At 45.2% G+C, this 21920-nt stretch overlaps 1 protein-coding gene across 2 annotated transcripts in view; it reads left to right on the forward strand.

The window, feature by feature from the left end:
* Positions 1-21920, forward strand: part of PKD1 (polycystin 1, transient receptor potential channel interacting) — a 173117-nt gene that overhangs the window by 63229 nt on the left and 87968 nt on the right. For both annotated transcript variants that reach the window (XM_033962835.1, XM_033962836.1), the window contains exons 5-11: positions 1132-1794; positions 4383-4563; positions 8207-8421; positions 12943-13058; positions 14732-14858; positions 19650-19885; positions 20208-20945. In XM_033962835.1, the coding sequence (XP_033818726.1) occupies positions 1132-1794; positions 4383-4563; positions 8207-8421; positions 12943-13058; positions 14732-14858; positions 19650-19885; positions 20208-20945 (2276 nt within the window). The remainder of the gene's footprint in view (positions 1-1131; positions 1795-4382; positions 4564-8206; positions 8422-12942; positions 13059-14731; positions 14859-19649; positions 19886-20207; positions 20946-21920) is intronic.

Genomic DNA, 21920 nt, shown 5'->3' on the forward strand with positions numbered 1-21920 from the left:
CCCTCCCAGCCATTGAAGCCCTCTCCAGCCCATCCTCCCCCAAACAGCCATACACAGACACAGACCGTGCAAGTCTGCCCAGTACTGGCCTTAGTTCAATATTTACTATTATTTTCTGATTCTAGATCCTCTGTGTTCATCCCACGCTTCTTTGAACTCCGTCACTGTTTTCCTCTCCACAACCTCTCTCGGGAGCACATTCCAGGCATCCACCACCCTCTCCGTAAAGTTGAATTTCCTAACATTGCTCTTGAATCTACCACCCCTCAACCTCAAATTATGTCCTCTGGTTTTACCATTTTCCTTTCTCTGGAAAAGATTATGTTCTACGTTAATACCCTTCAAGTATCTGAACGTCTGAATCATATCTCCCCTGTCTCTCCTTTCCTCTAGGGTATACATATTCAGGGCTTCCAGTCTCTCCTCATACGTCTTCTGGCGCAAGCCTCCTATCATATTCGTCACCCTCCTCTGGACCGCCTCAAGTCTTCTTACATTTTCGCCAGATACAGCCTCCAAAACTGAACACAATACTCCAAGTGGGGCCTTATCAATGACCTATACAGGGGCATCAACACCTTCTTCCTTCTACTGACTACGCCTCTCTTTGTACAGCCCAGAATCCTTCTGGCAGCAGCCACTGCCTTGTCACACTGTTTTTTTGCCTTTAGATCTTCGGACACTATCACCCCAAGGTCCCTCTCCCCGTCCGTGCATATCAGCTTCTCTCCTCCCAGCATATACGGTTCCTTCCTATTATTAATCCCCAAATGCATTACTCTGCATTTCTTTGCATTGAATTTTAGTTGCCAGGCATTAGACCATTCCTCTAACTTTTGCAGATCCTTTTTCATATTTTCCACTCCCTCTGTTACAAATCTTGGTATCATCTGCAAAAAGGCACACTTTTCCTTCTAACCCTTCGTAGAATGTATAATTCTTTGTAACATGTTTAACACTATACAAAATTCTAAGTAGCAAAATGCTGCTTGTAAACCACCTAGAACTCTAATTAATCAGGATTCGGCAGGATAGAAGATTGCACATAACGCAACATAATTATAAAGATCAGTATATTACCTTTGTTTTGTGAAAAATGCTACTAACTTCCTCTTCTTGTGTACGATTCAGGAGCAGAGTACATCGGTTGCCTGAGCGATCAGGACCCTGAAGGGGCTTCTGTTGTCATCTTTTCACCTCCATCCCTACCCCCAAGGAACTTCAGTGAGAAGAGCTGTCGCACCCTCTGCTATGGTGCATACCGGACCTTTGGCGGCTTGGATAATCTTAGCCGGTGCTTGTGCGACCTTAGCCTGGAAACAAATTCATCATCCAGCTGTTTTCAGATGTGCACCGAACCTCCTCCGACACAGGCCTGTGGTCCTACCATCATTAGCAAGGTCTTTCCGGTAGAGCTGCCGGTGCGTTTAACGGATCTCGAGGACTCTTACAGCCTTCTGGAAGTGGTGAAACTGCACGTCAGCTCTCTCTACCTCTTCAGCACCGTGCAGTGGGACTTTGGTGATGAGACTCAGGTTCAGAATGGCACCGAGGAAGCGGCTTTACATAAGTATGCCTTGCCGGGATATTACAATGCCAGTGTTATCCTGTTTGTGGAGGAGAGGGTTACCTCACTACAGACTGAAATCAGCATCTTTGGCGTACCAGATGAACTGGAGCTTCAGTGCCCTTCTCTGGTGAACACAGCGGAGAGCCTGGACCTCAGTTTCAGAAGCCGAGGAGGCAGTAACCTGGCCGTTACGTACCGAATTACCTCTGACTGGGGAGAAGCAGGTGAGCTGTTTATGTCTTGTTGGGGTGTCATAACGGCGGACAAAATCCCACAAGTACCAAACAGTGGGAACGGACAATGAGCACCCCACAAGAGCCAGTAGGATGAAGGAAAGTCTTGTTTATTTCAGTCTGGGATGTACAGAAACATGGACCCGACACAGTACTGTGTTTCAGCGAACATAAGCGCCCGCATCGGGGGTCGCTGTGCTATGGGATCCACAGATCAAACCAACTCCTTTGTAAAAGCGTGAGGCTGAGCTTACAAAGCACAAAGAGAAGTATGTCCGAAAACAGCTGTCCCAGACTGAAATAAACAAGACTTTCCTTCATCCTACTGGCTCTTGTGGGGTGCTCATTGTCCGTTCTGTCAGGCAGGAAGAAGAGGTTGCTGAGGAAGGCTTTTCCTGGTAACTGCTAATGACAGGCTTATTAGTTATGGAAATTAAACGACATGACAAAGTCAAACCCGAAATAACTATTAAGATCATAAAAAAAAAAGGTTTTCTCGTATGCATTGATCCTTTAATAAACACATTTTCAAAAAAAAAAAAAAATGAATTGCACCTAAACTTGAAATTACATTCTCTGGAAAAAAGTACTCATGGGCTGGGCGTGCGGAATTTGGGATAAAGAAGTTTGCTGGTCATGTATATATGTGTGTGGAGGATGGGGGTACAGACTAGAGAATGACACGGGGACAAATTTTTCCCCATCCCTGCAGCAACTCATTTTCCTGTCACATTCCTATAAGCTCCGCCCTCATCTGCACAAGCCTCAAACACTTCAAAATCATAAGTAGTAACATTCTAGAGCTCAGACAGTGATGTCATAATGCCTCATTCCACCAATGCCTAAGCTCCGTCCTCATCTGCACAAGCCTCAAACACTTTCAAATCCTAAGTGGCAACATTCTAGAGCTCAGATTGTGATGTCATAATGCCTCATTCCACCAATGCCTAAGCTCCGTCCTCATCTGCACAAGCCTCAAACCCTTTAAAATCCTAAGTAGCAACATTCTAGAGCTCAGACTGTGATGTCATAATGCCTCATTCCACCAATGCCTAAGCTCCGTCCTCATCTGCACAAACCTCAAACACTTTCAAATCCTAAGTAGCAACATTCTAGAGCTCAGATTGTGATGTCATAATGCCTCATTCCACCAATGCCTAAGCTCCGTCCTCATCTGCACAAGCCTCAAACACTTTAAAATCATAAGTGTCCGAGGCTTGAGCGGTTAAGGCAGAGCTAACAGGAATGGGGCAGGGACTTGCAGGGACGGGACGTGGAAATTGAGTTCCCGCAGGGATGGGAAAAAAATTTGTCTAGTGCAGACCTCACACCGGCATTGGCCAGAGATGGGAGACAGACACCTGAAATGTAGTCTTCTGTCCGGGAGGGTAGGCACAATTCTACATAGGACGCCAGTGCGTGATTGATAAGCGATCGGCAGCTACCGATACCGGCGTCCTATATAGAATCAGGTTCTAGGTGTGTCATATACTGAGCAGTGAAGCTGCATCACTGCACGTGGTTTGTGTGTGAGCCACAAAATAGGTATCGGTGAACTCTCACGTGGTAATGGCTATGTACTAATGGGAAAATTGGCATTTGGACCAATAATGTTGGAGATAGAATGGCTTTAGCACGTGGGAATGATATGCTATTTACTAAGTCCACGTTTTGCCAAAGCTTCGTGGAAGGCCACCCTCTAGTGAGCCGTTTTAAGAGAGGGAGGTGTGAGCTGACACCTAAGCTCGAGCTGCTTCCCAATTGCCATTGTAAGTTAAAATTTGATCCTGAGAGGGAAATGTTGCAAGCTGTATGCTCTCCGGCCTTTGCTACAGTCTCTCATATAAGGCCCTTCTCTCACCCTTGTTCTTTTCACACTCCAAATCCACACCCACAAATCCTGTCACCCTTCTAATTCCTGCATTGTCATCTTCTCAGCCCCAAATATCCTCACAAGTGCCAACTGTTCTACATTTGAAGGCAGAAACCGTATTTCAGTTTAACAATTATCAGTGATTGCTCAGAAGATACCAGCTCTTTTCACCCACTTCTTCCAAATTGCTCCTCAAGATGGCATCTGAATGCTGGTCACACGTTTGCTTTCTGCATGGTGAGTTCAGAATGCAGCATGAGCTCTGGAGATGCCGAACGATGAACGATGGCTGTTCTGTTTCCATTGTTCCTTTCACCTTGTAAGGAACAATGAGCAGAAATGACACAGACAGATTGTGAAGATAATGCCACTCTTCTGGCTGTGTTCCCCTAATCCCAGTTGTACGTATTGTGTATTAGGTCCTAGAAAGCTTAGCTGCTTAGGATTCTCTGTAGACCAAGGGTGTCAAAGTCCCTCCTTGAGGGCCGCAATCCAGTTGGGTTTTCAGGATTTCCCCAATGACTAACATGAGATCTATTTGCACGCACTGCTTTCATTGTATGCAAATAGATCTCATGCATATTCATTGGGGAAATCCTGAAAACCTGACTGGATTGCGGCCCTTTCGGAGGGACTTTGACACCCCTGCTGTAGACAGTCGAGGACGGCTTTAGCCAAGTGATCACATTTCCACTTCTCTTTTTAGTTTCTCCAGTGTGTCCCACGGATGGATTGGTCTTTCCTGGAAATGGGCACTGCTACCAACTGATCTTGGGTAAAGCCAACTGGTTCGAGGCCCAGCAGTACTGCCAGGACCACGGAAGAGGGGCGTTAGCCATCGTCAGCAATGCTGAGCTGCAAAGATTTCTACTTACTCACGTCACTAGGTAAAAAAAAACTAAAGCCAGACCTCCACTTCCCACTGCCGCCGTAATCTGGACGCTATGGGGGTCGATATTGAGCTGGTGGCGATGGGCGTCTTTTTAGCCACCACTGGCATTATTCCATATATTCAATGCCACCCCATGTCCGGGCACCAGCATCAAATATCTTGGTTTAACCACCTAAGCGACACTGCATTCAGATAGACTGGCCTTCATACACCAACTTAGGTGGTTTTGAGGTTGGTGGTCTGTGGTGATATTCAGCCACACTGCCTAGGTAAGTGCTAGTGAATATCAGCAAATAGCCCTCGACAAACAATTTAACTGGCCATGAACTGTTTCTTTGAATACCGACACCTATATGGATTCCAAGTACGTTTGCCTCTGGTCTTTCCCTGAGGATTGCTCTGATTGGTCTCTCTTTGCTGAGTAATTTGGTAATATGAAGAGATAAAAGAAATCTAGTGAGGGAGGGAGGCGCCCAGGGCACTGGTGCTTGGCATCGCCATGCCATGCACCCCCTACTCGTACCTGCTGCTCAAGCGCCCACGTACCTCTTGAAATGTTCACTGGTGCGAGCAACATCTTCCATCTCCTGCTTGCACTGCCTCGGCTCCCATCTGATGTCATTTCCTGGTCCTACAACCAGGAAGTGATGTCAAGAGGTAGAAGATGCTGCTTGCAATGGTGGAACATTTCACGAGGTATGCGAGGGGCAGAGAGGAGAGGCACCGGTGGCCCCGCCAAGACAGCACCTGGGGCAGTCTGCACCTTTACCATGCATCTCCCCTTTACCATGCCACTGCTGAAGAAGAAGGGTGACCTTTGAAAGCTAATCTTACAACACTATAGTTAGTTCACAAGAAACAAGTATCACCTTAATTCTTTCTCGTTTTGCTTTATTTCCTCATATTATCTGTAAGAGTGGACCATTTCTCTGTGAGTTATTTGGAAACAGACTTTAAAGAATTTTTGCTCTTTCATCCCTTCTTGTCCCGTCTCCCTGTTTTATCACTTCTTTACACTAAAATGCTGAGGCAGAAGCTACATTTTACAAATTAAATCTTGAGATTACTACTAAATAATATCCTGGCCCTGGAGCTCACCCTTTAGTCTCACTTGTTTATGATTATTGGGACTCCAGTTCTTGAGGTTAAGAACGATTCTGCCAAGTGTATCCTTGTGCACTGAACTGGTCTTCTACCGGGTCTCTCCCTTCAACGTAGGTTATGCCATCTGGAAGACAGCTGAGTTTCTAAACAATCACAGAAGATCTGTCACTGTGTGTCTCAGTGCTAGTAAAAAGATGGCCGTTTCTAAGGAAAGTTGCCGGGACCATCACAGAAAGGGCTGTGTTGTCTTTAAGGTCCACAGATGTAAAGCAGCTGTGAGTGCAGTCTCCACCCAAATGCAATTTGCAGGAACCAAAATATCCTTTCTTCCCAAACTCTGTTTTGTTTTCCTTTGATATGGGAATTTACAGACAAGAAATGGTTGGTCCTCGACTGCCCCTCTTGTGAATATATCATGAAATAATAGAAACTGCGCAAGAAGACAGATGGAGCATGCCTAAGAGCCTAGTGAACGGAATGAGTGTGCTTTTGATGAAATAGTATCAAGTAAAGGGAATGAGTGCTTCTGTAGAGCTCTTGGATAGCTTCTCTTCCTGTTGATTTATCCTCTGTTCGGCGGCTTTGTGTGCAGCTTGATGGATCATGAAAGGATGAAATCATTGCAGGGAACAGAAAAAAAAAGCCTCTAAGCTTATTAACAGCTGCTAGACCCGAAACTCTGTTGCAGGCTTCCCATTTTTCATCAAGCCTTTCTGATAAACAGGATGTGATTTCCCAAGTGAAAAAAGCAGATTAATCAACTCCTTCTGGACAAGGAGATTTTTGCAAGTTCTTCTCAGACAGGGCTGTTAGGAGCACAGACCTGAAACCACTGATTCTGTCCAGTAGGAGACTGGCACATGGATCTGCCATCCTACAAACAGACCGTAATCCATTCTCAAGCCCTGCACTCACGAGGGCACTTCCCTTACTCAGACATCCCCTGCAGGCAGGATCTTGTACACTCACATAAGTGAAAAAGCAGTTTGGTTTCCTTGTAGGCCAGCGAGTGTGTTTTGTCAGGCCTCTTTCTCATGGATCTGTGCATGAAGGTTTGATTTCCTTTTCATGGCAATGAGGGTGTTGTCAAAATCTACAGTACTTTTGGTCAAAACATAGTAATATAGTAAATGATGGCAGACAAAGACCATTGGTTATACTCATTAAAAATACATTAGATTGACTTGTCTCTGGGCCGTAGACTGTCTTGTCCTAGTTGCCAACTGCTGAAGTTGCCGTCCAAGCTCACTCCAGCCTGTCCAACCATCCTGTTATTGCGGGATAGCTACTGTAAAGTCTGGCCAGTACTGGCCTTAGTTCTTTAATTTTTACCATTCATTTTTAAGTCAGAGATCCGCTGTGTTTATCCCACGCTTTTTTGAATTCTGCCACCGTTTTCCTCTCCACCATTTCCCTCGGGCGGGCATTCCAGGCATCCATGTCTCTTTCTCTTCCGTCGGTGCATAAAGAAACGGCCCCTCTTATCTGTAGCCTTCTCTTCCACTGCCAACTGCAGACTCCGTCCCATCTTTCTTTTTTAAATTTTATTGAATATTATAAAAGAAATACAAAACAGCAAAATTGGATATCAGCTCTAACATGAATGCAAAATACCATACAAATGTCTTCCAACCAAAGGTGCACAAAAGGCATCTCCCAACCTAATAGCAAAACACCGGATACCCATTCTCGAACAGCACCCAACACCCCTCCCTCAATTCCCGTGAACAGAACCACATCAAAAGGCAACTTCCGTCCCTTCTTTCTTGCGCCTGGAACGGGCTGCCTGAATCAATACGTCGTGCTCCAAGCTAAAGGCCCACTTTTTGGACACTGCTTTCAACTCTAGATACCTAGACCCACTATAATCTCCCCAACCCTGTAATGTCCTGCCTAAATTAGATTGTAAGCTGGGACCGTCTATTGTATGTTAAAATGTACAGTGGTGTATACGCCTTTCAGCGCTTTAGAAATAATAGTAGTTTGGCCAGTGAGTGTGTCTTGTTCTGCCTCTTTCTTATGGATCTGTGCATGAAGAAACAGTTGCCGGGTGAGTCTCCTTTTCATGGTAGTGAGTGTTTTTCTCATGCCTCTTTCACTTGTATCTGTGCATGAAGAAACCGTTGTAGGTTTGGTTTCCTTTTTATTTTTCATGCCACCTGTCACCAAGCTGTACTACAAACTAAAGAATGACAGCAGAGACCATCGAAGGGAGACCTGGCGATCAGAAAGTAAACAAAAAATGGAAGTACCCAGGGACTATTTTTGTTTTTAGCAGCCAGTCATTTAACAGTTCATCTTGGTTGGTAGGGCAGCTTCTTGAGCTGTGATATGAACAAGAAGAGGGAAGTTTTGGCTACTCCAGGTGTTTCACCTGCTAACGTGTTTAAGTAATGCTGCTAGACTGAGACTGCTCTCTGTTAAGCCATAATATGTATTGCTAGGTCACGAATGTAGCTTTGGTAGAGTGTGTGAAATGTCTCGCATTTGACCTAATGAACTTCTTACTCATTCTCTTCCCACTGCTGTTGAAGGAACTTGGAGGTCTGGATCGGGTTTAATGATTCAGCGAGTTCTGAGGCTGAGCCTGGAGGAGAAGGGTTTGATTTGGAAAGCTGCCAGAACTGGCTCCCAGGAGAACCGCACCCTTCCCAGGCAGACCGTTGCATCAGGATGGGATACACGGGTCAGTGCAACACAGATCTCTGCACTGCTAAGCACACGTTTGTGTGCGAGTACAAGCCACAAGGTAAGGCATGGCTTCTCGGAGATTCTGGTCCCAGACTGGAATGAGACAGTAAGAGTAGGTGTCAATGTATCCTCTAGAGCAGATCTTCTCAAACAAATCCTCAGGGCACATAGAGTTACTAAGTTTCCAACAGTGGCCCATCCAGGTCATAAGTACCTGGCAGAAACCCAAAGAGTAGCAACATTCCAGAATCTCAAAGTGTAACAAGATTCTGGAACCCCAAAGAGTAGCAATATTCCATGTGGAATCTCCAAAGAGTAGCAAGATGCTGGAACCTCAAATAGTAGCAGTATTCTAGAATCTCAAAGGGTAACAAGATTCCGGAACCTCAAATAGTAGCCATATTCTACAATCTCAAAGGGTAACAAGATTCCAGGACCCCAAATAGTAGCAATATTCCATGTGGAATCTCCAAAGAGTAGCAAGATGCTGGAACCTCAAATAGTAGCAGTATTCTAGAATCTCAAAGGGTAACAAGATTCCAGAACCCCAACATTTCATGCTACAAGCCATTCAGATTTTCAAGATATTCATGAGAGAGATCTGAATACCAACGAGGTAGTGAATGCAAATCCTTCTGAAGCATATTCATTATGGATATCTCCTGATAGCTTTACCTCGAGAACCATTGCCCTAGAGAAATCCATTTGTACATCACACATGAAGGATGACCAAAACTGAAACTGTGGCTGAAATTCACCACACAGTTTTGGCTAAAACTGAAGCCTCCCCCCTGAAAGAAAACTGGCTCCTTGCCCCCACCCCCACTCCAAAAATCATCATCACCACTGCCCCCTCCGACCAAAAGCTGCCACTTTCCTACCACCTGTAGGCCCTCCCTGATGATCTAGTGGCCTCATTGGGGTAGGAGAGATTCCCAGTCGCCCCCACCCATGCTGGCTCCAATCTCAAAATGTGTTCTGCCCTGATGAAGTCACTACAGTAGACCCAGCGAGGACCTGCAGGTGGTAAAAGGGTGGCAGCGTTCAGTCAGGGAAGGACAGGGGGCCAAGCAGCCCCCTTTTGATTGGAGGGACTTTCATTTTTAGCAAAAACTGAAATCCAGATTTTGGGCTGAGTTTGGTGATATCAGTCAGCCTCCACAAGGGGTTGCTGAAACGTTCTCAGCTCAACCAACCAACTTCCTAACTTCTGAGCGTTTTTTTGTCCCTGGAGCTGAAAAGAGTGTTGTTCTCTTATTTCCTTAAGTGCCAGTTTGCAGAAACAAAATTCTCTGTTTTGACCTTGTTTCAGATCATTGATTGAACCCTATCCAGGTTATTCTCTTCTTGGTTGGGCTGAGAACTTTTCAGCACCCCCTCGTACACAAATTTCAGGGTGTTATATACCTGCTGCCTGGAGTTATGGGCAGAGCTTTTTTGAAGAAAGTCATTTTTAAAAGCTCAGCTTCTCTTCCTCAGCCCAGTGTATAAGAACCTAAACCTCCAGCCTTACAATCATGGAAGTAATTTCAAGGACGGTCTCTGAGCTCTGGAGAGACAGAAGAATTGAAATAGGATTGCTTAAATCAGATTATGTTGAAAGCGGGAGAGCAAAGGCAGATGGGTTTTTTTGCGCTGCTGCACGGTGGCTTATGTTGAATTTTCAGTCACAGAATTGGCTATGTCTAAAGTCAGAATCCTAGTGGTGTAAAGAGCTTTGGATCATTCTGATACTGCGTCAGTAAAAGGCAGAGCCTGGGTTTCTCTAGAACAGCCCAGCTGCAAAACCCCAATAACTGCAATGATTATGTCCTTTGTTTTAGAGGGGACAGACTAGCAGTCATTCAAATAAAGAAGAATTCAAATGAGCTGATATTCAGAGGGACTTCTGTGGGTGCCCTCATTCTGTAACGATCTGTTGCAGGATTAACTTTATAGAATGCCAACATTTATGCGAATAAATTCATACTTAACGTGTGTAAATGAGGCGCCTACCAGCGACTTAAAAACCAGCACTGGAATCACAGCTCCGTAGGCGCTTGACAGCACCTAATGCCACTGTAGGCGTGGCTGACACCGGAAGTGGCATTTGGCGACAGGCGCAATTCGCATCAAAGGTAGGCGTCAGAAATGTAGGCCTTGAAAACCCTGCTCTAGATTTCTGGCGCCCTCTTTTGCCAGAGGCGCGATTCTCTAAACGGCGCCGCTTTTAAGGCAGCCACCGACAGTGGTGTCGTTTAGGGAATCTGGGCCTTAGTTCATAACTGTAAGGGGGGGGGGGTTGTTAGCAGCGGAGGGAAATGGGCGGGGCCAAGATTTACATGCTTAGCTTATAGAGCAAATGTAAATGTTGGGTTTAAGTGTTTCAAGTTTCAAGTTTATTAGGCGTTTATATACGGCCTGTCAAGGTTATCTAAGCGGTTTTACAATCAGGTACTCCAGCATTTTCCCTGTCTGTCCCGGTGGGCTCACAGTCTCTCTAATGTACCTGGGGCTATGGAAGACGGAGTGACTTGCCCAGGGTCATAGGGAGCAGCAGTGCTGAGGCTGTAGCTCCAACCACCGTGCCAACACTTGTGCCAATGCAGGTGCTGTGGTGCCAATTGGAACAGCAAGTGTGCAAACAAGAACAGGTATAGGAGAAGCTCACAGCACCTAAAATTTAGCTGCAATAGTAAACCTAGTCTTACATGTGTACATACATAGGACAACTGATTTGGAATAAATATGTGCATAGAAGTAGAATGATGGATTATTGGCATAACCAGGCCGGACTTAATAACTCTGTAACACCGTGTCTTTCATGCATTGTAACACCTCACAACTCCTTATGGTATCATCTCTACAGAAGCTCATGCAGTGGAGTGCCTTAGCAAAGGCTCTGAATTGACTCCCCAGTCATTAGTAGCGGTATACAAGCTCTCAATAATCATAATCATAAATCCATCCCTTTCGTAGCGTCTTCTGAACATAAAAGCCACACTATCCAAATACCGCTTCCAAAAATCCCTCTTGAGTCAGTGTGTCGCAAACGGTGTGCCTCCTGAGATTTCAGGTGTTCCGTGACACACTGGGAGGAGGTGCCGGCGTCGGCTGACTCTCGCGGCGAGAGGCACATCCTAGAGCCAGTTAGCTGGCGTCGGAGCCTCTCCTTCTCTCTGGCCCTCTTCCCTCCTGGCACCCTCACTGGCGGCTCAGGGCCCTTCTAGAGGGCCTTCACACTTGCGGGGATGTCAACGTGATCATTACAGCGACATCCACGCACCTCCGGACGCCTCGAGCCCTGGCCAACGCATTTCGCGTGCTGCGGCTCGACAAAGTTTGTGGGACACTGCTCTAAGTACTGTGGCACAATTTGTGAAGAGCTGGTGCAGAGTTGGAGCAGTGTGGGTGGGATTCCCAGTTTCAGATGAAACAGGAATATTCGGCCACGGTCGGTGGGGCAGTACAGTTTAATTAAGGCTCTCCTTAATAATAATTTTATAAAGATCCGGGGGCCATTGGAACGATATTGTAATGAGTAAACATCATTTTCCTTGGATGAATATATGTACACATGGGGGGTGGGGGGGGGATTTTTCTGGAAATTTCACTAAATTATATGTTTATATTATATTTATGATATAATTGATTATAGTATTTGAAAGAAGGTGGGTGGGACGGGATTTAATTTTTATGTTTTTAGAATTATATGAGAATTACAAGTGTTATTATTGTTGTTACTAATGATATATTCCGGTACGCTTGCTGTAAGTTTTCAAAATGAATAAAGAATTTAATAATTAAGGCTCTCCTAAATCAAAGCACTTAGCGATGGGTGTAGCGGATGAATATCGCTGGCCAGATCATGGCGGCAGTCAGCGGCATAGTTAACTATCTGGATATAATGTTTAATGCCTTCCATGATCGTTTCCTGGGCTCAGATAGCACAAGACAAGAGAAGTGCCTGGATAGCACTGGAGCAGTCTTAACGATTTTCAGTGGTTATTATCTACATAAAACCTGCTGGAAACCAGTTACTGGCCCCAGTCAGCAGCATTTGTCTGGGCACCAGGTGCTGCAACCCAGATAAAAGCTTTAAAATGTTAGTAGAGAATGACACGTCCCCGCAGGAACTCAATTTCCCAGTCCCGTTCCGTCCCTGTGAGTTTTGTCGCTGTCCCTGCCGCATTCCTGTAAGTTCTGCCTTAACCGCACAGGCCTCGAACACTTATGATTTTAAAGTGTCTGAGTCTTGTGCAGATGAGGACGGAGCTTGCAGGAATGGGGCAGGGACAGGAAAAGAACTGGACGGGATGGGAAAATGAGTCCCCGTGTCATTCTCTAAGTGTTAGGTCACCAGTCACTTTCTAGACTGAGCCTATGAACTCCTGGAACGCTGCATGCCTATTACATGCTTAATGCAGATGTCGCATACGTGCAACCGGTGTGTCATCTGTATGACTTCCTGGCCAGTCTGACAGGAAGCTGAGAGCCCGGGGATGATCTGTAGGGCAGGCAGCAGGACACAATTTCCACTCTGCTCACTTCTCCTGGCTGCAGAACTCATGGAGGCTGCTTTTCATTTCTTTCTAAACAGACATCCTGCTCGATGCGGACTATTTTCTGGCTGGGAATCCTGCTTTTAACTGGTCTTCAACTGTACGGAACTTAACAAAGGTGGACACTTTAGAGAAGCCAGGAGGCACTGTGGAGGTACTGAATCTGGGGAGAAAGACACGTGAAATTCCTTTCCTAGATCTCAGTAATTCTACACCTAATATTTGAACTAGTTCCCAAATTGGAGGTAAAATAAATGCAATGAGCCCAACATGGACGATATCCACTGCACGTTCATGGTACTTAAGTGCACATCTGAATGTGTGCACAGAACTGCTAGAGGGCACAGTTTCGGGGGGGGGGGTGAATTTCTCACCCTCTGCCAGCCCAAGAACCACCTACCCCAGTTCTCAGGGACTCAGCTCTAGCACTCCAAAGGATGCACTCACATGTCCCAGCCCGATGCTCATTGAAATTTGAGGACTGCACTGTGTCCCCTGGAGGAGTGGGGAAACAGCGTCCAGCAAAATCCTTTATGGGTTCCATGGATGCAAAAATTTGGCCATGAATGTGAGGTTGGGATTCTTCTCTGAGCAAAAAGGCCAACAACCCCATAGTGAAACTAAAGCAACTCAGCGGCAGGGCCAGTTTGAGATGGGGGATCACTCTGATATGTCTGTGGGTCAAAGAGTCTTTCGCCCTGGACCCTAGTAAGGATGAGAGACCCTGAGGTCACTGGTTTATACCCATCCTAGAGCCGTTTGCCCTTATGAAAAGAGCTACTGGCCTCAGTCCCTTTCCCAATGCATGTGTCCAGCCAAATCACCCCAACAATTTGGCACTAAGTGGCCTCCCCATGCTATTCCTGTTCTGTCTGGATGCAGTCTGTGTTTTTGGCTGAGAGAGGGAGAGAGGGAGGTCTACGTCATAAAACGTACAGGGACACTTTGGAGGAAAGGCGGGAGATATGATAGAGACGTTTAAATACTTAAGTGGTGTAAATGCGCATGAGTCAAGTCTCTTTCATTTGAAAGGAAGCTCTGGAATGAGAAGTTAAGAGGTGATAAGCTCCAGAGTAATCTAAGGAAATACTTTTTTACAGAAAGAGTCTCCCATAAGAGGTGGTGAAGACAGAGACTGGGTCTGAGTTCAAGAAAGGCTGGGATAAACACGGGGGATCTCTTAGAGAGAGGGGGAGAGATTGTGCTGCTGCTGCTGCTGCCTGTCCTGGACTAGTTTTGGTGTGGCTGTGCTATCTCTGCTCCTTGGATAAAAGGTGGTATCGAATGGTATCAGTTCAACAAAAGAACAGACATGGACTCCAAGGGCATTAAAGACTGCCAGGCTTCCCTCCCCCTCCCCTGCCCTCTCCCCTTCTGTAATATTTCACATCCACCTCCATTTCTCCTCACTTCCCCACCTTGCTTGCTTCCTCTCCACTATACCTTTCTTGAGCTCTGGGGTCATTTGCCAATACCCCAGTGGGAAAATACTCCATGCCAGGGGTGACTATAGGGCTCCAGAAAAGGAGGCCAGATTGAGACATCCAGGTTTTACTTCCATTGCTTTCAATGGATATCTCAATCCATCCTGTATTCTGGAGCCACATGGTAACCCTATCAGGCATCCCCTCCCCCAGTCTTTAACAGACTCCGAGCTGTTTTACACTGTTCTGGTTCTCCACACTTTGAGGTGGGTTGGCTCTAATTCATAGACATGGAATAGGAGAAAAGCCTTCCTGAATGTGGCCCTCAGATGTTTTCGGTGTGTGTTTCGCTCTCTTTTCTCAAGTCTTCTGTCAGTCTTAATGGCTTTCCTTTTCTCTTCAGATGATCCTCTTCCCTGATCTCGGTCTCAACCAGGAGGGTTATTTAACGGCACTGGAATTTGTGACCCAAGACTTGCAGCACTCAGTTCAAATGAGATTTCAAGTGTACACACCAACGGGTGTGAAAGGTAAGGCAGTGAGACCGTGTCTAATTGTGATTAATGCTTTGTTACTGACTTTAAGATAGTAAATGACGGCAAATAAAGACCTGCGTGGTCCATCTAATCTGCCCAACAGTCACACTCATCATAAGATGTCTTCTCCTCCTCTTCATCCCCCTCCCAACCAACCTCATGAGAGGAAGACCTGTACTCAGATGATATGAATGCGGTATAAAGTACATATACTTGCTTCTGACCCAGACTGTAGAAGTCCCTCCGGCATTGGCCACATTGCCCCAGCACTGGAGTCACCATCAAAGCTAACTCCAGCCCATCCCAGTCTGTCTTGCCAGAGATGGGACAAAGATCGGGCTTTAGACTCCTGCCTGCATTCTACCCTTTCTTCCTCAGTTATTTAAAGCTTATTTACTGTCTCACTCAGCTTTCTGTGATTGTCAGACAATGTTCACCCCTGCCACCTGCCATTAGCCATCACCACCCCCCCCCCCCCCCATCTATCATTCATACTACCATCACCCCACACTGTTCTCATCCATGCTACATGTCGTCAACCATCACCCCATACTCCATGTTGATCCTATACTATCTCTCATTCATATTGTCATCAGCCCAGACTGTTCCTTAGCCACAATGAACATAAAAATAGCCTTACTGGGTCAGGCCAATGGTCCATCAAGCCCAGTAGCCTGTCTTCATGTTGACCAACCCAGATCACTAGCAGCTGGCCAAAACTCAAGGAGTAGCAACTGATCCAAGGCAAGCAGTGTCTTCCCCCATGTCCTTCTCAATAACAGAAATTGTCCAATCTTTTCCCTTAAAACCAACTACGCTCTCTGCTCTTACCACATCCTCTGGCAACGCATTCCAGAGATTAACTATTCTCTGAATGAAAAAATATTTCCTCCTATTGGTTTTAAAAATATTTCCCTGTAACTTCATCGAGTGTCCCCTAGTCTTTGTAATTTTTGATGGAGTGAAAAATCGATCCACTTGTAGCCGTTCTACTCCACTCAGGGTTTTGTAGACTTCAATCCTATCTCCCCTCAGCTGTCTCTTTTCCCAGCTGAAGAGCCCCAACCGTTTTAGTCTTTCCTCATACGAGAGGAGTTCCATCCCCTTTACCATCTTGGTCGCTAAGATGTTATCAACCATCACTCCACACTGTCCTTCACTCATACTACATGTCATCAACCGTAACCTACATAATTACAACCTACTGATCTACCTGTTCTAGCAACCTTATTGAACGTCCATGTCAAACTATCCATTGTAACTTCCTGGGTAAGTGACCCAACCTCTTGTAATGTAATCCAACCTTGAACTGAACTGGTAAAGGCAGAATAGAAAACCCAATTAACATAACATAACCTCATTCAGTATCTCTCTCATATTAGCTTCCTAATCCATATCTTTTTGTCTTCTTTTCTTTGGTTCTCCCTCTGTTAACTAGGACTTCTTTCTTCCAACTATGAGGGTAATAACAGGGCACCCTCTATAGTTAAAAGTTATGGCACCTATTGTAACACTATTCCATAAGGAAAAGATGGCACTTACGTTCTTTACAGAATATTTGTATCAGTGGCCTGTTTCATCATCACTTATTGCTCAAGCCTAAATATTAGCAGATACGCGTGCAAATGATACAATTCTATAATTGATGTATGAACCTGCGTACTCTGCTCACACTCAAATACAGGTCAAACGACAAAGTATACAAAGCTCTTCAGATATTTCTAGAGGGGTATTTGATGTCTTATATTCCTGAGTGGTGTTAATGATTTGGGAGCTTTTTTCACCCATCCCCACTGAATGTAGTTTAAAGTCCTCTTTAGTTTGTTACAGAAGACACTTCCATATAAACATAACGGTTCCCATACTGGGACAGACCAAAATCCATCAAGCCCGGTATCCTGTTTTCAACAGTGGCCAAACCACGTCATCCAGGTTTTTCTCCTGGCAAGATCCCAAGGAGAAAAACAGATTTTATGCTTCTTATCCTAGGAATAAGCAGTGGATTTCCCCAAGCCATCTCAACCATAGCATATAGACTTCTCTTTTAGGAAATTATCCAAACCTTTATTAAACCCTTCTGATTTCACCACATTCTCCGGCAATGAATTCCAGAGTTCAATTAAACATTGTGTGAAGAAATATTTTCTCCAGTTTGCTTTAAATCTACTACTTAGTGGCTTCATCGCATGTCCCCTAGTCCTAGTATTTTTGTAAAGAGTGAGCAAGCGAGTCACATTTATCCTTTCCACACCACTCAGTATTTTATAGACCTCTATCATATCTCCCCTGAGCCATCTCTTTTCCAAACTGAAGAGCCCTAGCTGCTTTAGCCTCTCCTCATAGGGAAGTCGTTCCATCCCTTTTATCAATTTTGTCACCCTTCTATGGACCTTTTCTAATCCCTTCTTTGATAGATGGACACCATATTTGCTCAGTAGCTCTTGGAAAGTCGTGCCAAGATGTAGGAAACTGAAGCCCTTGCTTTAACACCATTCATGCAACTCCAGGATCTGAGTTTTCCCCATTTGGCCTTTAGCCTCAACAGAAAGGATCAATGAGAACACTGCCTGTGCATCCAACTGCTCCTCCATGAAGTCTCTTTTGATACATAGCAGTATCATTTGTGCCAACATGGATGAGCAGCATAGGATAATTGTCGGTAGGCTTGATGAGTCTCAGGAAAACTTCCTGCTACATCCTAAATCTAGTCATCTGACAAACAACACGCCTCTCTAGACATCTGAACACCAGTCTCTATGACACTTAAACTTCTCAGATCTTCCCTTGCCCCATGTTTCCCCTTTTATCCTTCCCTACTCTCTTCACTCCTCTCTCTTCTCTTTGAAAGTTGCCTTGAGCATGCTTAGGTATGTGCAACACAAAAATAGAAGATGAGATTAGATCATGGCTGGTTGGCAGATGGGTGCCTCTGTATCCCTCATAAGAATATAAGAATTGCCGCTGCTGGGTCAGTCCATCATGCCTAGCAGTCCGCTCATGCGGCGGCCCTCTGGTCAAAGACCAGCACCCTAGCCAAGACTAGCCCTAACAGCGCACATTCTTGTTCAGTAGGAACTTGTCTAATTTTGTCTTGAATCCATGGAGGATGTTTTCCCCTATAACAGCCTCTGGAAGATCATTCCAGCTTTCTACAACTCTCTGGGTGAAGAAGAACTTCCTTCCGTTTGTACGGAATTTATCCCCTTTCAACTTTAGAGAGTGCCTGCTCATTCATATGCATTAGAACATCTTGGCTGTTGTCGCTGAGAACAGATTATCTTCACTTCATCGAGTGGATCATAAAAGGTCGCATCGGCAGCAGTTCATCAGCTTTCATCCTGAGCTTCACAGCGCAAAGCTGAGAGAGAGAAAAAAGACTGAGCGACTGGAGAAGCTACGACGGATTGCTTTGCTCTGTTCTTTTATACATTACTAGCTGATCACACGGCGTTGCCGGTGTATTTATTTATCCCAATCTTCTACTAGACAGGAAAAGGAATCAAATGTAAGCAAAGTGTAAAATCAAAGTGGATGCAGAACATGCTTACATCAAACTAAAGGTCTTTGAGGGTCTTGTACGCAATGTGTATCCCACCTGAAAAAGAAAAGGCCCCTCCCCCACCCCTATCTCTTCCCTTCCCCCGCACCTCTGTAACATTCCCAGCATGAGCAGCAACCGCAACCAGCAACCAGCGTCTCACCGGTATCTACTACGGTATCGATAGACTTGCATTCAATGATTACGCCTGTTAAAAATGGGAAGTATTTGATCGTTTATTTCGTGGACATCTTCATTTGTAGCAGCAAGAATGACCCTCTTTCGCAACCAGTTAAAATTGTGATGGGGCTTAACTTGGACCAATATCTGTCGTTTTCGATTATTTTTACATGTCACCCCCTTCCCACCCCCACAGTATTTTTCCCCAGATAGTAAGTGATATGTATACCAAGTTTGGTTGAAATCTGTCCATGCGTTTCAGAGTTATGCTGCAAAAACTATGGATTAGACAGTAATATCTGTCGTTTTCGCTAATTTTACGTTACTCCCTTTTTTTACATGTCACCCCCCTTCCCACCCCCATAGTGGTTTTTCCCAGATAGGAAGTAATATATATTTCAAGTTTGGTTGAAATTGCTCCATGCATTTCAGAGTTATGCTGGAACATATACACATCTGATTTTATATATACTGTATACAAAATAGTGGATTCACAGACCTGATTGAGAACAAGGCAGTCTGTGGGTCGAGAAATTTGAATTTTTGGCGGGAAAGTTTGTGGGCTGACCTGGTTGAGAACAGGGAAGTCTGTTGGTTATGAATTTGAATTTTGACAGGAAAGTTCATTGGAGGTCCAAGTTTGAATTTGAATTTTGGCGAGAAAATTAGTTGGAAATCCAGATTTGAATGTTGGGTATTGGCGGGAGATATTGTTTTATCCCTTGAAGGGATAGTTTTGCACATACTATGACCAGAGATCCTGTGGAGTATGATCTCAGTCTCTAAATTTACTGCTAATGCTTGCTGTAAAACGGGCATCATGGGCTGTGTGAACTCTTTCCTGTCGTAGTTCGAACTTCCTCTCTATCAAGGTTGGTAGCCATTCCTGTTGGTTGTGTGGTCGAACATAAGAGTCGAGCGGAGGAGAAAGGGCAGGTGGTAGCCAGGGAGGGAGATCAGAAGAGCATGTGTCGTACTATAGAATGCCTCTCCCACATACGTACAACGTCACAGCTAGACGTTGGCATTTCTATGTTTGCTTGAATTTTTTTCCTTTCTTTTTACAGGCTGTGAGGATTTGGAACCTGCCTCATCTACCATCAGTGAAAGCTGGAATCAGACTGAGTTAGAACGTTCCTGTGCCGGGCAGATATTCCAGTTTGCCAATAGCTGCTCACCAGCAAATAGTTCCTGTGGCCCTGGAAATTCCAGCTGTGTGGACGGTCCAAGTTCCCAGCAAGGCTATGCCCTACTTACAGAGTCCCTCTTCATTGTGCCACCGGGAAATGCCACCCAATATTTGGTAAGGATATTCAGACCAGTGTGTATCGTGAACCTTGGCTTGATGTTCAAACACTGATCCAGGGAGCAGCACTTGCTCTGACTGGAGCCAGTCATAATTTTAGCTGAAAATGAGCATAGTTCATCCCGGTGCTGCCCAGATAGTGCTTGCGACCTGGGTTGGCCATTGAAAGAGGATACTGAGCTTGATGGACCTTCGGCCTGTTCCAGTAGGGCAGTTCTTATGCTCAGACAGTGGACTCCTAGCAATGTTCTGCCAATAGTGGACTCACCAAGAGCTGCAGTTTGGTTTGTGACTGATTTTCTCTGATTTTCTCTGACAGGTATTGTTTCAGGAGGAAAAGGTCTTGGTGCATCCTTCCCATCTCTTCAGCATACAGCATGATGCAGTGCCTGGGACGTTTCTTCAATGTCTGCCAGAGAGCTATTTAGACATGAACTTTTCTAACTGGGTAACTGATATTTCAGACAGTGATCTCCAGGGGTTGGTACAGAACACCAGTATCAGCTCATGTTCTTTCAGGGTTCTTGCAACCACCGAACAGGTGACTCCTGTGTTTGGCCATCAGAACAATAGTGGCCTGCATTCTCCGGGTCAATACACCATGAAGGCAACACTTGAAAATGGAGTCTTTGCTGCCAATCTCTCTTGTAGTTTCTGGGTTGTATCCCCCGTGCTGGGCCTCCAGGTTATTTACCCTGATCATCTGGATGACGTTGTATATGTTTCCCCAAATCAGTCGTATGTGGTGGTGAAAATCAGCTCTGGGCTGAATGCTACGGCAACCTGGTCTGGCAGTAACCAGACTGCTCCGTTTGAAAGCGCGTGTCCACAGGCAGTTTCACATCTGACAAGCAGCTGTACCAGAGAAACCAACGACACCTGGTTTTCGGTCATCAGCTTGAGTGGTCTAGGTAAAGGTGAACACCACGTTCAGATAGTGGGCAAGAATGCAGTGAGCTCTCAGAACATCACAGTCTGCGTACAAATGGAGGAACCGATCGAAGGCCTGAGTGCGTACCCTGACCCAGAAGCACGTGTCTTGATGAACAGCCGTGTGGTGAGTCTCTTGGCCTTCATTTAACCTTGCAGGGTTCTTTGTCAGCCGCTATAGAGATAGTCAGGATCATTCAATCCCCAAAGCAGAATATACGATTTAAATTGGGTCTTATCAGCAAAGTCTATTTCTTGTACATGATCCTACTGATAATTAGTAAATGAGTGTGTGAATGTATGAGAGACAGTGAGAAGCTTCTCAATAGAGAAAAAGGATTTTCTGTCACATAAGTCATCCAGATCCTCTGATGCCATTAGCCTAATGTTCAAATAAAAGAACTGTCTTCTCATTCAAATTGGTAACCAAACTTCAGGATTGCAACCGTCACGTTTGAAAGTCACTCAGAGGTATAGAGTTCTTCAAGAAGAGAGTTGCGCCCTCTAGTGATGAACCAAAATATATTTTTGCAACAACTGAAAAATATATTTTGGTTCATCACTAGAGGGCGCAACTCTCTTCTTGAAGAACTCTATACCTCTGAGTGACTTTCAAACGTGACGGTTGCAATCCTGAAGTTTGGTTACCAATTTGAATGAGAAGACAGTTCTTTTATTTGAACTCTAATATTTTTCTGACTTCCACTAATATTTAACTATTAGTACCCCAGTGACATTATAAAGAAATTAGCCTAATGTTGGCATACTACACTTTTTTGATGTCTATGCACTCAACCCTGTAATGGAGTTTTTCAGGAAAAAAGAGAAAGGGGAGAAGATAGGAGGAAAGAGAGGGAGCGTGAGGGGGTCTGATGATGAAACTGAGTCGGGGAAGTTTTGAGGAAAACCCCCTAGCACTTCTGCAGTGGAACACCAAATTAACCCTCTCCTTTCAAAGCCACACTAGCGTTTTTAGCGCTGGCAGCGGCGGTAACAGCTCGGATGTTCATAGGAATTCTGTGAGCTGTTACCGTGGCGGCCAGTGCTAAAAACTTTGTAAAGGAGGGGAGGAAACCAGGAACTCTTTTATTACTGGGGCTGT

This window comes from Geotrypetes seraphini, chromosome 11 (assembly GCF_902459505.1).
Source record: "Geotrypetes seraphini chromosome 11, aGeoSer1.1, whole genome shotgun sequence".
In the NCBI taxonomy this organism is placed as follows: Eukaryota; Metazoa; Chordata; class Amphibia; order Gymnophiona; family Dermophiidae; genus Geotrypetes; species Geotrypetes seraphini.